Below are 16,491 nucleotides of genomic sequence, written 5' to 3'. Positions count from 1 at the left end.
AAAAATCACAAATTAGTGATGAAAGTGTTCTTTTGGTGAATGTGTTAACATTGAATCACACACTTTAAATGGGTGAATTGTGTGGTATGTGACTATTTTAATAAAGCTGTTTTTCTTTTAAAAAATGAGCTAAAGCAAATATGGCAAAATATTAACACTTGACTATATCTCAGTTGTAGTTTTTCTACATTTGGTTACATTTTCTACATTTTGGTTACAAAAACCAAAAACATTGGTTTTTCTCATTTTTTTGTATGCTTGAAATCTTTTGTAATAAAATTAAGTGTTTACTTACCAGAAGAAAATAAAGCAGTGGATATGGAAAAAAAAATCACAAATCAGAATTTATTTACCAGACCATCCCATTTTCTAATCATGTTAGCTAGCAAAAAAAGTATCTATTTGTGACAATAATAATAATCCTTACAAATCATGTAAAACCTTTATTATTCATACTTCACACACAGAAACAAGTTTGGTTTATTTTAAACTGTCCAAATTCCAAGGTATTTATAATGATTGTAGGTACCATGTAATATTTCATCTTTATCGTGGAGTACTTGCAAATACAGTGTTGAAAATGTGCGAGAAAATGGCTTCTAATTGAGTTCAGAAACTTAACTAAAAGTATCTCTAAGTAACAAGTATTTACCTTGAAATGAGTTTTTCCTTCTTTTTTCTGTCTAACCCTGGCACTTGTATATATTTATAACCATTCTGTTTTGGTTTATATATGAAGAAACATTTTTTGTTATTGTATATTAATTTCATAGTTAAAGTATTTTGCCATTTCTTTAGATCACATAAAAAAGCTTAAGAGGAAATTACTTTCTTACATGTATTTCATATGGGAAGAGGTAATATATTTTGGAATGTAAAATTCGAGTTCACTGTCTTAGACGTGTTAAGTTGTGATGAGTCTAAATTTCCTGCAAATTAAAATGTAAATAGACATCTACACCTTACACAAGTTTTCTAAATAATATGTTAGAGAATTGCTGTTATAATTCTCAAATGAGAATACAATTCATTCTTTTTTACTGAAAAGAAAAAAAAAGGATTATAATTGCTACATTAACAATTCTTGCTAGGTGCTGTAGCTCATGCCTGTAATCCCAGCACTTTGGGAGACCAAAATGGGCAGATTGTTTGAGCCCAGAAGTTCTAGACCAGCTTGGGCAACATGGCTAAACCCCTGTCTCTATGAAAAATACAAAAAACTAGCCAGGTGTGGTGGTGCATGCCTGTAGTCCCAGCTCCTCGGGAGGCTGAGGTGGGAGTATCACCTGAGCCCAGGAGGTCGAGGCTGCAGTGAGCTGTGATTGTGCCACTGCATTCCAGCTTGGGCAACAGAGTAAGATCCTGTCTCAAAAAAAAAAAAAAAAAAATGTATTTAAGAGGAAAACATGAGTAATGACCAAGTGAACTTCTAAAATAATCTTTGAAAGACTTTCCCCACAAATACCTACTTCACCTATTGAGAATTACAGATTCTACCTTCACTATACTCTTTTATTTATTTTAACTGTCTCACAGTTTCCGAGGAGAAATGCAGAATACGTGTATTTTGAAGTGTCCTACGTGACGTTACCTAAGAACCACTGGTGTAGACTGAGAATACCCAACCCACTGGAAATCTAGATAATTTGGTTTTAGTATGATAGCAACAACTAAAATTTGTTAAATTTCTCAATTATTTATAAATTTTGTCTTGATTTGTTTACCAAGTTGCTCTAATATTTTATTCTTTTCTATAGTACCTTGCACCTGAAGTAATTAGAAAACAGCCCTATGACAATACTGTGGATTGGTGGTGCCTTGGGGCTGTTCTGTATGAAATGCTGTATGGATTGGTATGTATTTCTATATCTCTTTATTCCAGTGTATTCTCATTGATTTGATTGTCTGTCTGTCTCTCTCTCCCACCTTAAGAATCTCATGGACACTTAGATAACACTAACAGAGCAGTAATAGCCTGGTTTAATGAACTCAAAACCACATTAGGAAAAAGTACAAAAAGAGGCTGGGCGTGGTGCCTCACCCTGTAATCTGAGCACTGTGAGAGGCAGAGGCGGGCAGATCACTTGAGGCCAGGAGTTTGAGACCAGCGTGGGGAACATGGCGAAATCCCATCTCTACTAAAAATACAGAAAATTATCTGGCTATAGTGGTGCATACTGTAGTCCCAGCTACTTGGGAGGTGGAGGCCCAAGAATCGCTTGAACCCAGGAGGTAGAATTTGCAGTGAGCCAAGATTATACCAGTGTACTCCAGCCTGGGTGACAGAGGGAGATTCTGTCTCAAAAAAAAAAAAAAAAAAGGGACCAAAAAAAATCCCTTTTTATTTTGTTACCAGTTTTTTTAAATTAATATAATTGTTTCTCTGTTATAACTATTTCAGATGTTCTCACCCCCCTGGCATTTTTAGAAATAGACACCTGGTTGTAATATTAAAATTACCTGCTTCCATTCAGTTTACTCAAATATTACTCTAATTTTAAGATAATGAACAGAAAATGATTTTTGCATTTATCAATAAATTACTGTATTTCAGAAGATAAGGTATTTTGGTTTTTGCCTTTTGTTTAATAGATTTAATTAATACACAGGTGCTCAGCTTTTCCCATCATTGAAGATCACTCTATTCCCATCCCTGAAAACACCATGTCTTAAAATTTTTCTTGAAAAAAAGTGATGTTTATGCAGTCAGTTTGCCCAGTTCTTAGTTAAAGACACATAGGCTGGCCAGAACTTCTGATTAACAAGAATAAAGTTTTTTCACTACATTGAGTTAATATTATTCCAACCCAAAGCAAACAGTGTAGGCATTTTAGTTAGCTGAAATAGCTTTATAAGAGTACATGTATGTTTTTCTGTAGGCTTTATGACATGTTTAGAACAGTTTCTAGACTCCCTTTGTGGTCCCCTAAGTGTCCAGCAGCCTTGTGCTGGGAACGTGCAAATCCCTGAAGCTGCTGCTACATGTAGTGCTGATGTTAAATGCCGCTGTCAGCCAAGACCTGAGCTGAGTGTCTGTTTGCTTTTTGTTGAAAACTGTGGAGCTTACAGTTAAATTCAGAACATGAAGTACATTTCAGAGCATTTGTTTTATCTTGCTAGTTTCGAATGATAGATTCCTGTGAAAGCCAACACCATCTCTTCTTTGCCCTTGACTGTGACCTGCATGTCAAAAGATCTAGTTGTCTGGTTATGCTACTGACTTAGAACATTGGAAAACCACTTTATACCTGATTTCCCTTTAAGCACTGTTTATTTGCCATCTTCATATTTCAGAATCCTTCTAATTTATTTAGAGGACTTTGAAAACATATCATTACACATGAAATGCAGTTGATTCAAAAGAGGACATTTGAAACATACATTTTATTAATCAAACTTTTACTGATTGTTTTAAAGTGTTTTATTTTGGCCAGCCGCAGTGGCTCATGCCTGTAATCCCAGCACTTTGGGAGGCCAAGGCAGGCAGATCACCTTAGGTCAGGAGTTCAAGACCAGCCTGGCCAACATGGCAAAACCTCATCTCTACTAAAAATACAAAAATTAACCTGGCACAGTGGCGTGCCCTGTAATCCCAGATACTTGGGAGGCTGAGTCAGGGGAATCACTTGAACCCGGGAGGCGGAGGTTGCAGTGAGTGGTGATCATGCCACTACATTCCAGCGTGGGCAACAAAGCGAGACTCTGTCTCAAAAAAGACCAAAAAACAAAAAAAAAGTTATATTTTAAAATATAAGCTTTTTCTTTCCTACACAAAGGAAAGGAAAAGTGACAAGCCTATAAAAGTCCCTTAACTTTAAAAACTATGTATACTTTATTATTTTTACTTTTTTTTTGAGACAGAGTCTCACTGTGTTGCTCAGGTTGGAGTGCAGTGGAATGATCACGACTCACTGCAACCTTGACTTCCCAGGCTCTGATGCTTCTCCTACCTCAGCCTGCTGAGTAGCTAGGACTACAGGCGTGCACCACCCCGCCTAGCTTATTTATTTATTTGTATTTTTAGTAGAGATAGGGTGTCGCCATGTTGCCCAGGCTGGTCTCAAACTCCTGAGCTCTAGTGATTTGCCCGCCTCAGCCTCCCAAAGTGCTGGGATTTCCAGTGTGAGCCACTGTGCCTGGCCTCACTTTTTATTTTGTAAACTTCTGTATTGTCTAGATTTGTTACAACAAGCATATATTACTTTTCTAATTTTCACAAAAGGAGACTAAAAAGAAAAAAATGTCATTTTAATGTTTTAGGTCAGATTCATCTTATTTTATAAAAATACTAGTAATTAATATTTAAGAGGTTAAAAACAAACCCACAAGGGTAAAATATTAGAGGCCAGTCCTCTGGTGAATAAATTGGGGGGTTTTTTGGGAAAAAAAAATAAACAGTAACATTTTACATGGTAATTCCCTCTTTGGAAAAATGTTTCTGGTACTCTGGATACATTAATTCAAAAGGAAGTAGTTTTGTAGGTTACATATTACAACCTTGCAGATAGAACCTGAGTAGCATGATAATCTTCCTTCCTCTTATTCCCAGAGTACAGAAACCTGTACAGCTCATTTTTTTTTTCTCAAAAGTTGTTTGTTTGTTTATTTATTTATTATTTATTTTATTTGAGATGGGGTCTCGCTCTGTGACCCAGGCTGGAGTGCAGTGGCACAATCTCAGCTCACTGCATCCTCCACCTCCCAGGTTCAACCAATTCTCGTGCCTCAGTCTCCTGAGTAGATGGGACTACTGGCCTACACCACCATGCCTGGCTGGTTTTTTATATTTTCAGTAGAGACAGGGTTTCACCATGTTACCCAGGCTGGTCTTGGACTCCTGGCCTCAAGTGATCTGCCCATCTCATCCTCCCAAAGTGCTGGGATTACAGGTGTGAGCCACCACGTCTGGCCTTTATTTTTACTTTAAATCTTTATAATTAGATAATTAGCTAATGCTTGTGTTGAAGCCATACCCCAAGTCTTTTGGCTGTCACGGTGGCATTTTTAATTCTGCAGAGTACAGTCATAATATTATCTCTGTTGTAAGTACCTAAGGAACATTATCTACAGGCCTCCATCTCTACTAGAAATTCCTTTGTTTTAGTGAGTTTATTCCCAAGTCTGAAATTAATGTTTGATCTGTCTTGAACTTCCATTTCCAATGATTCTGTCATTATGCGTACGATAAGGTTGGTCATTTTCTCTAAAACAGATACTACTACAAGTTGTATATAATTTAACAGCTGTCTACAAGGTGCTGTTGAACAAACTGGCCCTAATTCATTTAGTAAACACTTATTAAGCTCTGTGATGTGTTGGGTTTTAGAATCTCTTCGCTTCAGGAAGCCACACTGCAGGTATCTACACAACCTAAGAGGTCCATACATTTTTTCAACTGACTGCTCCCTCAAGATCAAAGCCATTTTAACTCCATTTTCACATAATTTGTTTACCACTAAGTTTTATTTTGCTTTTTTTTTTTTTCCCAGCCTCCTTTTTATTGCCGAGATGTTGCTGAAATGTATGACAATATCCTTCACAAACCCCTAAGTTTGAGGCCAGGAGTGAGCCTTACAGCCTGGTCCATTCTGGAAGAACTCCTAGAAAAAGACAGGCAAAATCGACTTGGTGCCAAGGAAGACTTTGTATGTAACAGCTTTCCCAGCTCCAGCTTTATTTAAGCTTATTTAAAATTTGGAAATAAAGCTTTATTTTATATGGTATTTAATTGAATGAATACAACACGAGGAGAATAGCAACATGGAAAAAAAAACATACTTGTCCCCATAGTTTTCACCTGTATTTATATAAAACTATATAGTATTTAAAGCATTTTCTCTTGCATGCACTTTTGCCCTGTCCACCACATACACTTTCGCCCCCTGTTATTTACTTGATTTTCATTTATTACAAATTCCCCTCCTCTTCTTTTTAAAAAGTGTTGTGTGGCATATTTTCACTACCTAAACTTTCTTTTGCTGTTTTTATTGCTAAATAATACTAACATTTTCATGAACTAATAACACAGAGACTAACCAACTAGTAAGCTTTTTGTTGAGGGTTTGGGACTATCTAAACATCTAAATCATTTCCTTTAGCAGGAATTTGTTAAGTGCCTCTTGTCTGCATGAGGTAATGTCTTTTGCCTTGAACACTAAATCACTTTTTTTTTTTTGGAATTTGGTGAGACCTCCTTGAGATAATTAGGGAATCTGCATGTTTGTTTCAAATCAGGGTAATTAAATTTGTAGTGTAGTTACTGGCATTATGTTAGTGTGTCAGTAAATTCACAAAATATTAAGAAATATGAACTTTTAAAATTGCTTTCTCAGATATTCTTGGAGGCTGCTTATCAGTCTTGAACTTGAGCTGTGAATAAAAGACTTTGCTGCTACTGCTCTACGCCCCACTCCCCAGTTCAACTGGTAGCTCTGCCAACAACTTCCTTTCCGTTGTTACAGACAGTCTTGCTAATATTTCACACCTCCTTGTCCCTTGGTCCATTTATTGAATTCATTGATGGAGATTGCAGCTCTAGATGAATCCAACTATCATCTCGTGGGCTGCTGAGCAGTGCTAAAGAAAGTAACAAACTGGGCATATTGGAAGCACTGTGAACCTCGTCTGTGCTTCCCCACTGTCTGGTAATACTCTTTGTTTCTCTGTGTAGCTTACTCTCCTCCTCTCTGTATTAACTATTTCATACCTTCTCTCCAGACTTCCCAGATTCCCTTTCTTCTTCTTCACTTTTAACAGATGATCTTGCCTTCTATTTTGTAAGGAAAATAGAATCATCAGAGTGGAGCTAACTTAGCTTCCTGCTATCAAATCCACACGCCTATATAAACCTGCAGGATCCTGTCATTTCCTTCCTCCTGTTGTAGTGGAAAAGGTCTGTTTCCACCTGTGCACTAGATCCTGTCCATTTGTAAGGAACCCTGTTCATGCTTGTTTGTTTGTTTTGCACAAATAACTGCTCCCGTTTTTTCTGGTTCCTTCCAGTCAGTAATTAAATGTTATCAAATCTGTTGCTTCTTAAGCCACAAAAAACCCCTCAGTCTTACTCTCCTGAGAGGTATTACTCTATCTTCTTCCCTTCTTAGCCAAACTTGTTGAAAGTTTTCTTTGTTCAGTCTCCCTTTTCCAAGCTCTTTCATTTCTCAGTCTACCACAAAATAGCCAGGAGAATTGCTGGATACTTCTTTTCCTCAACTTACGCCACCCTCAGCAGCATTTAAACTTGGCAACACTCTCCTGTTCCCTAGGCTTCTGCAAGAGCACACATACATCTCATCTCAGGCTTTTCTGTATTTCTGGACCATTCTCCATTACCTCCCGTGTAAGCTCCTTTTCAAACCTTCAGGTGTTGCGGTGCCCTGTTGTCCTAAACCCTCTTTTCTTCTGTGCTGTCTTCCTGGGCAATCTTAATTGATCCCATGGCTTTAGTTATCTATGTGTTTTCATCTCACACATTTATATCTTTTCTTTACTCTTCAGCCCTCTTTTCTAAACTCTAGACTTAAATAGTATCTGCCTGCTCACCACCGCCACTTGGAGTTCTTGAGAGTACCTCAAATGCTGCTGTTGTCCCCCATGCTCCCTTTTGTATTAAAGGACATCACTGTCTATGTGGCTGTTCAGGCCAGAAATCTGAGAGGCATTCTTGATTTTTCCCTCTTCCTTACTTCCATATTCAACAAACAGCCAGGTCCTGTTCCGTTTGCTGCCTGAATCTTTCCCATATCCAGACATTTCTTTCTAGCCCCACTGCTGCTACTCTTTTCCTACTATTTGTCATCTTTAGTCTGGTTACAGTGGTAGCTGCTTTTCCTTTATCTGGTCTTGACTCTTCAATCTAATACTCTCTGTAGCCAGGGTGGTGTTTTGGGGGATTTTTTTTTTTTTTTTGAGACAGAGTTTTGCTCTTGTCACCAACGCTGGAGTGTAGTGGTGTTATCACGGCTCACTGCAGCCTCAACTTCCCAGGTTCAAGTGATCCTCCCACTTCAGCCCCCAAATAGCTGGATTACAGGTGCGTGCCACCACACTATTTTGCAGAGATGGGGGAGTCTCATTGCATTGCCCAGGCTGGGTTTGAACTCCTGGGTTCAAGTGATCCTCCCACTTCGGCCTTCCAGAGTACTGGGATTGTAAGTGTGAGCCACTGCGCCTGGCCCAGGGTGGTAGTTTAAAAAACATTTCTCACCAACCTGATGCTTTAAAAAACAAAAAAAACACGTTATGACATTCTCATGACTAAATCCCCTTGATGGCTTCTTGCGACCTTAGAGCAAAATCCAAAATGTTTAATGTAGACCTGATATGATACAGCCGGTTTAGCTCTTGAGCTTCACCTTATGTGACAGTCCCATCCTTCCCTACACTGCAGCCATATTGGACTCTCATTTTCTTGACCATACTAACCTCTTTGCCACCTCAGAGCCTTTCTGGAACATGTTCTCCCCATTCTTTTGTCTGGCTGAATTCTTACTCATTTTTCAGACCTCTGATGAGATACCATTTTCTCCAAGAAGTCTTTTTTAACCCACCAAATTAGGTTGGATCCTGCTTTATACACTCCCATGGCACCTTGAAGGAAAAAAAGCTAGAGTCAATACTGTGCCGTTGTTTGGTAATACCAACCCTGAGTGGGATATTTTTTTATTAGTAGAACTCATGACAGATTTTATTTCTACTCTACTGTATAAAGCTCTCTGCCCAACTTCTTTACCCCCCCTACTCCAATAAGAACACTAATTCTTTGTACCTCTGTAGTGCTTTATTCTTTTCATAGCACTTTACATCCATACTTTACACTGATCCTTAAAACATACTTCCCCTGAAGTATTTAGGGCAGAAATGTTATCCCCATTTTACCAATGAGGAAACTGACTGTGAAGAGAATACAACTTAAGTTTAAGTAGATCATTCTAAGTAACTTTTTTTCAGTCTTTCTATTGCTTACATGAATAACATCATTTTGCTACACAAATAACATACACACGTTCCTAAAAAGAGTCATTGAGGGGCAAAATAGTAATAGTGTGGCTTCATAAAATTACGCAGTTAGTACTTAATATATTCTTCAGCATTAGTCAAACATTTTTTTAATATTCCAGCTTGAAATTCAGAGTCATCCTTTTTTTGAATCACTCAGCTGGGCTGACCTTGTACAAAAGAAGATTCCACCACCATTTAATCCTAATGTGGTAAGTATATATCCAAATCTTTCTTTCTAAAATCGTGAAACATAATAGCAGTTCATTATAATTTTCAGACTAGATCTCAGAGTCACCTGAATTAAATGGAGTCATTACCTAAATATTTGTGAAATACGTCACTCAGGGTTGTCTAGTATAACTGATAACTTCAGGGAGACCAGTAAGATTATAGTTAGATTAGCTTGATAAAAATATCTTCCAGCACAGTAATTGTAAAGTGTTTCTTTGGAGTATGTATAAGAAAAGAATGAACTCAATAAGTCAGCCAGGTATGGTGGCTCACACCTGTGATCCCAGCACTTTGGGAGGCTGAGGCGGGCAGATCACTCCCAGCATTTTGGGAGGCCGAGGTGAGTGGATCACTTGAGGCCAGGAGTTCAAGATCAACCTGGCCAACATGGCGAAACCCTGTCTCTACTAAAAATACAAAAAAAAAATTATCCGGGTGTGGTGATGCATGCCTTTACACTCCCAAACTACTAGGGAGTCTGAGGCATGAGAATCACTTGAACTCAGAAGGTGGAGATTGCAGTGAATCAAAATTGCGCCACTGTACTCCAGCCTGGGTGATAGAGCAAGACCCTGTCTCAAAATAAAATTGAAGAAAAAAAAAAAACAGGTATAGACAAACATTAATAAAATAATATTAATGTAAATTGTTACTTTTTTGGGAAAACAATAGGATAGTATTATAAAAATGTTTGTGTTAGCTAGACTTGTTAAATCTATTTGATGGAAACATTTCACCTAAAGATAATTTGTTTAAAGCAAAAAGCCACATTATAGATGAGCTTTATACTATTAACAGTGGTGGAAAATTTTGGAAAATACAGTAAATATATAACAACAGGAAAATTGTTAATAATCATCAGTAGGCCAGTAATGATGTTAGTAACTAATGATAGCTTCCTTTGTATATGGATACACACTTTATATGTGTCATAATATATAATTTACTCTTCAAGCTACCAGCTTACTGCTATTACTGTTTTTCTTATTACACATTTTATAAATGAGGAAATAGAAGCTCAGCGATGTCTCATAGCTGGATGAAAAGTAGTAGAGCCAGGATTCTAATATATGCATGATTCCAGAGTCATTATTCTATGTTTCCTTATGTGCTGTTGTCTTTTCTTGTTAAATTATATAAAAATGAGCAAACACTTAGAAAATCCTCATAAAGTTACATGAAAACATGGTAATTACAATTTTTGTGACTTAATAATTATAGCAGTAAAATTAAGGATAAGGACTAGAATAGAATATAAACCAAGATTGATTTGGAGTTTTAAGATCATAGGTGAATTTAAGTTCTTTGATGTTGCTGTAAAACCTAAGGAATACTTTTTTTTTTTTTTGGAGACAGAGTCTTGCTCTGTCACCAGGCTGGAGTGCAGTGGCGCAATCTTGGCTCACTACAACCTCTGCCTCCCTGGTTCAGGAGATTCTCCTGCCTCAGCCTCCTGAGTAGCTGGTACTACAGGGGTGTGCCACTACACCTAGCTAATTTTTGTATTTTTAGTGGAGATGGGGTTTCACCATGTTGGCCAGATGGTCTCGATCTCTTGACCTCATGATCTACCCGCCTCAGCCTCCCAAAGTGCTGGGATTACACGCGTGAGCCACCGTGCCTGTCCAGGAATACTTTTTTAATAAATTAGAGCAGATAAGGAGATCAGGAAAGTATTATTTAATAGTCTATCAGGCTTTGTTCAAGGTTAATTTCTATACATAGCTCCTAGCTGGTATTAATAGGTGTAATATTTTACACCTACATACATAATATTTGTAGACTGACTTACTTCATGTAGTGCATCCAGGAATGACACCATTAGGAATAATATTGGTCCCAAATTTGTAGAGTTTGTGGTAGGAAACTAAGACTCTTTAAGAATTATTTTTCTCTTTAGACTAAGTATCTTAGCAGAATTTAATTACATTCAAATAAATATATCATCAGGCATGCTGAATTAGGGACTCCTAAGTGACATTGGAAATGGATAGCTCCAGCATTGGATCCCTGCTCTTCTCTGATTAACTAGAAGTTAAGCTTTTCTATATTTATTTTTTCTTTCACAACATGAGCTGTTTCAGGTAACATTTGTAAAGCACCAGAGTGCATTGCACACAGTAGATATTTAATTAGTAATATCTTTTTTTTTTTATCATTTTCCCTCTGTTTGGGAATTTTTCCGTTAAATATTTATTGGTAACTTGGTTGGAAAACACAAATAAGTAGAACATAGGCTCTGTCTTCAAGAAAATTACAGTTAAGGGGATAAAATATATAAAGAGAAGAGTTAAATAATTATATATTTAGTGCATATCAGGCATTCAGTGTTGTAGAATTAAAATATGTAATATGAGACAAAACAGATGCCTCATAATAACTTATGGTTGCATCTGTGGGGGAAAAACAGTTGACAGAAATAATCTTTGATGCTTATTCTTTCAGTGAATAAAATAAATTAGTTGATTTTCCAGTCTGCTTAGTGTTTTATATTTTAATAGGTTAGTTACTAGGAAAAGAGAGAGTGGGATTATTGACCATGCTAAGCTTCAGTATTTCTATGATGAATGTTGCTAGCAGTTAGTGAGAATTATTTCAAAATCTAACAGGTTGCATAAAATATTTACTTCAATTATACGTGTCCAACTAGTCTACATTAAAAAAAGGACTGGAAGCAGTTTATTTCTCTGTTTACAATGGGTAAAAATGCATTCTGGATTCTCTTTTTTTAGCCCACAAAATTGAGGTTATACTGCTAAATGTTTAATTTATCCTAATAAGATTTGGTTGCTTAATTTTATTCTCTCAGCAGCTGATAGAGAAAGGATAAGACCAGTGACCTAAAATGGGTTAATACAATGAATGGGTACATTATTATATTTTAATCTTTTTTTTGCTATAAAATTCATCAACAAGTAGTTTTTGACACTTTGAAAGATTTCTCATTATACCATTTCAGAACAACCAACACAAAACAAGTACCTCCAAAATAAGCCATATTCATATAGGATTTCATTGAAGCTCCATCTGAAATCCTCTAAATTACTATGAAGCATATCCTAACATTCCATTCTGTGTTGGGTACATCCAGGTTTTGATCCTTGCCTCCACTTTAATCCTCAGAAAAACTTACTTTGTTGCTGGTTTCATTTTGGCATCTCTTGGAATACAAATTGCTCAGGTTTTTTACTCCATTTTTGAAATACTGACTATTCTGCATAGCTAATAGTTTACAGTTCTGTGGCCTCAGTCCCTGCTTTAGGAATTTCTGTTTATTATATATAAAATTTTGGAAAAGTATGAAAACAAAATTAACTGCTTGGTGGGAGAGGGCTCACCAACATTTAAAATTAGAGGTTCCCCCCAAATAATCCTTAAAGTAAAAGTATAGCATAGAAAATAATCCCTAAATGTAAAAGTATGGCATAGTCCTGCCCTGAGGGGGTAGATGTGGTATGCAGCTGTGATAGGAGTGGCTTGGCCATGCTCCAAGTGGGTCATTCAGAAGCCACATCTGAGGGGTGGGTCTGGACCTGGGGAGAGGCTGGCATCATTCTAACAATTCTGTAAGCTGAAAGAAAATATTCATTGCTGGGTCAATGAATCACTCTTATTAATGGTTGTTAACACTAGCTAAGTGTTAAGGGATTGGATGTGGTAGGAAGGGAAATACTATGAAAATACAAGGGTCTGGAAAGGACAGATTGGAGTGAGGGTGCTTATTAGTACCAGGACATAGTTATGCTGTACATTTCCAAGTAGAGGGGAGAAAAAAGGAATTAACGTCTAGTGCGTGCGCACTGTGTACCCAGCATTGTGTTAGGTCCTTGATTGCATTCCCAAACCCTCTGAAGAATTAAAACGTAGGTATGGGCTGAACACAGTGGCTCATACCTGTAATCCCAGTACTTTGTGAGGCTGAGGCGGGTGGATTCTTTGAGCCCAGGAGTTCCAGACCAGCCTGGGCAACATGGCAAGACCCTGTCTCTTAACAACAACAACAACAACAACAAAAAGTGAAAAATTAGCTGGGTTTGGTGGCACGCACCTGTAGTCACACCTATTCCAGGCACCTAAAAGTAACCCTTGCAAGACCTAAGATAGTATTTTTGTGTATAATCTTTAAGTGAAGAATGCTTTTTAAAGCACGACCCATAAGCCATAAGAGAAAAAAGTTGGTAGATTTGACTACATAAAATTTCATTTCATTTATTGATTGATTGAGACGGAGTCTTGCTCTGTTGCCCAGGCTGGAGTGTAGTGGCGTTATCTCGGTTCACTGAAACCTCCGCTTCCCAGGTTCAAACTATTCTCCTGCCTCAGCCTCCCAAGTAACTGGGACTACAGGTGTGCACCACCACACCCGGCTACTTTTTGTATTTTTGGTAGAGATGGGCAGAGCCCTCACTCTTATTTTTAATTGTTTTTATTTTATTTTATTTTTTTTTTGAGATGGAGTCTTGCTCTGTCACTTTTTAAAGCACGACCCAGAAGCCATAAGAGAAGAAAGTTGGTATATTTGACTACATAAAATTTCATTTCATTGATTGATTGATTGATTGAGACAGAGTCTTGCCCTGTCACCCAGGCTGGAGTGCAGTGGCGCGATCTTGGCTCACTGCAACCTCCACCTACTGGGTTCAAGTGATTCTCTTGCCTCTGCCTCCCAAGGAGCTGGGACTATACGTGCCCGCCACCATGCCCGGCTAGTTTTTTGTATTTTTAGTAAAGATGGGGTTTCATCGTATTAACCAGGATGGTCTCGATCTCCTGACCTCGTGATCCGCCTGCCTCGTCCTCCCAAAGTGCTGGGATTGCAGGCATGAGCCACCGTGCCTGGCCCGCCCTCACTCTTAATAAAGCACATAGTACAGGTTGAGTATCCTTTATCTGAAATGTTTGGGACCAGAAGTGTTTTAGATTTGGGATTGTTTTTTGGATTTTAGGATTTACTTACTGATTGAGCATCCCAAATCTAAAAATCTGAAATTCAAAATGCTCCAGTGACTGTCATGTAGATGCTCAAACTTTTTAGATTTTGGAGCATTTTGGATTTGGGATGCTCAGCTTGTATTATTCCTGTCAGTATCAGCCATGAGCCATGAGGGCATTATAAAGGCAAGTCAGAGAACATTGCCATCATTTGAGTACCTTCTACATGTTAGATTCTGGAAATTTTGTTTATTAACACATCAGATGCTTGCAACAACCTGAGGAGGTAGGTGATAGTAGTATTACTTTATGGAAGAAGAAACAAGCTCATAGAGATAGAGTAGTTTATATAACAAATTACACAACTGTAACTCCAGCACTTTGAGAGGCCAAGATGGGCATATCACTTGAGGTCAGAAGTTCGAGACCAGCCTGGCCAACATGGTGAAACCCTGTTTCTACTAGAAATACAAAAGTTAGCTGGGCATGATGGCACATACCTGTAGTCCCAGCTACTCAGAAGTCTGAGGCATGATAATTGCTTGAACCTGGAAAGTGGAGGTTTCAGTGAGCCAAGATCACGCCATTGCACTCCAGCCTGGGCAACAGAATGAGATTCTGTCTCAAAAAAAAGACAGCTAGCAAATTTTGCAGCCAGAATTCAAGAGCCCATGCTTGAAGGATTGTATATAAGAATTTGATGAGGAAAAATATATACATATATACATACATATAAAATTTCTGGCATTCTTTGTCTCTATGGGGGATTTTCTCATATGGGAGGATCTAGCATTCTGGGTTTTTGTGGTCTCTGCTCAGTCTGTAGATGTACGAGGCTATTATCCTTTGCTTATAATACCTGTTCTGAATTTCTATGAGTGCACCCTCAGTTAGACTTAATGACTTGAACATTTTAAGGGTTCCCTTCCCTGTAGAGCAGAAATAACCTAGAAATTCAGGGATGGACTTTTTTTTTTTTTTTTTTTTTGAGACAGAGTCTCGCTCTATTGCCCAGGCTGCAGTGCAATGGCGCGATCTCGGCTCACTGCAAGCTCCGCCTCTCAGGTTCAGCCATTCTCCTGCCTTAGCCTTCTGAGCAGCTGAGAATACAGGCGCCCGCCACCAGGCCCGGCTAATTTTTTGTATTTTTTCACCTTGTTAGCCAGGATGGTCGCGATCTCCTGACCTCGTGAACCGCTCACCTAGGTCTCCCAACGTGCTGGGATTACAGTCGTGAGCCACCATACCCGACCAGGGATGGACTTTAAGAGTGAATCACCTGAATTTGTATTTTAGTTTTTGTCTACAAATATATTGGGGCTAGGCATGGTGGCTCATGGCTGTAATCTCAACACTCACTTTGGGAGGCTGAGGTGGGAGGATTGCTTGAGCCCAGGAGTTCAAGACCAGCCTGGACAACATGGTGAGACCTCGACTCTACTAAAAATAAAAAATAAGCCAGGTATAGTGACATATACCTGTGGTCCCAGCTACTTGGGTAAGGCTTAGGCAGGATGATCCCTTGAGCCCAGGAGGTCGAAGCTGCAGTGAGTTGTGATTGTGCCACTGCATTCCAGCCTGGGCTACAGGATGACACCCTGTCTCAAAATTGTGTGTGTGTGTGTGGGAAAGGTAGAGTCTATTAACTTGCATCAGATTTGTAAAGGAAAATTAAGAATGACTGTCTGTGAGCTTAAGCAGCTATCATGTTTAATTTTCATATCAGGACTCCGTAGCCCTCCAGAGCTAAGAGTGCCCTAGTCAAATGCTTTATGACATTCTCTGTAGCACAGTAAGAGTCATCTTTCACAATTTTGCTTATAACCAATAACCTAATTAAATAACTGATAACAAAATTATAATTTTACTTATAACTGCTTCATTTATTCATCAGAAGGCTTTACCTACCCATAATTGAGAAACCAGATGGATAGGCATTTTATGGAAATGCAAATACAAAATGCTATCCTGAAAACCTACCTGAGACCTTTTTCTAAACTTGGGTGTAGTGAGGCAGTGATGGGTAGAGAGAAAGGGGATCAGTGACAAGCCTTGAGATTTAAATTAACAATGAATCTCTGTCTGTGAGCCTTCCTTACCTTTCTCTCTCCTCCCCCAACTCAAAAAGAACCTTAACTATTAGAACAAGCTTGTTCAACCCACGGTCTGTGGGCTGCATGTGGCACAGGATGGTTTTGAATGTGACCCAACACAAATTCTTAAACTTTCTATAAAACATTATGAGACTTTTTTTGCGTTTTTTTGTTTGCTTTTTAGCTCATCAGCTATTGTTAGTGTTAGTGAGTGTGGTCCAAGACCATTCTTTTA

General features: G+C 38.2%; 1 protein-coding gene across 9 annotated transcripts in view; it reads left to right on the top strand.

The window, feature by feature from the left end:
• LOC104668803 (serine/threonine-protein kinase Sgk3) overlaps window positions 1–16,491 on the top strand; it is a 194,785-nt gene that overhangs the window by 175,127 nt on the left and 3,167 nt on the right. For all 9 annotated transcript variants that reach the window (XM_030937860.1, XM_030937862.1, XM_030937861.1 and 6 more), the window contains 3 exons: window positions 1,758–1,853; window positions 5,490–5,645; window positions 9,120–9,209. In XM_030937860.1, coding sequence (XP_030793720.1) covers window positions 1,758–1,853; window positions 5,490–5,645; window positions 9,120–9,209 — 342 coding nt within the window. The remainder of the gene's footprint in view (window positions 1–1,757; window positions 1,854–5,489; window positions 5,646–9,119; window positions 9,210–16,491) is intronic.

Source organism: Rhinopithecus roxellana, chromosome 9 (genome assembly GCF_007565055.1).
Source record: "Rhinopithecus roxellana isolate Shanxi Qingling chromosome 9, ASM756505v1, whole genome shotgun sequence".
Taxonomy (NCBI): domain Eukaryota; kingdom Metazoa; phylum Chordata; class Mammalia; order Primates; family Cercopithecidae; genus Rhinopithecus; species Rhinopithecus roxellana.
The sequence above is the reverse complement of the archived record's forward strand: the minus strand, read 5'-3'. Positions and strand labels throughout refer to the sequence as shown.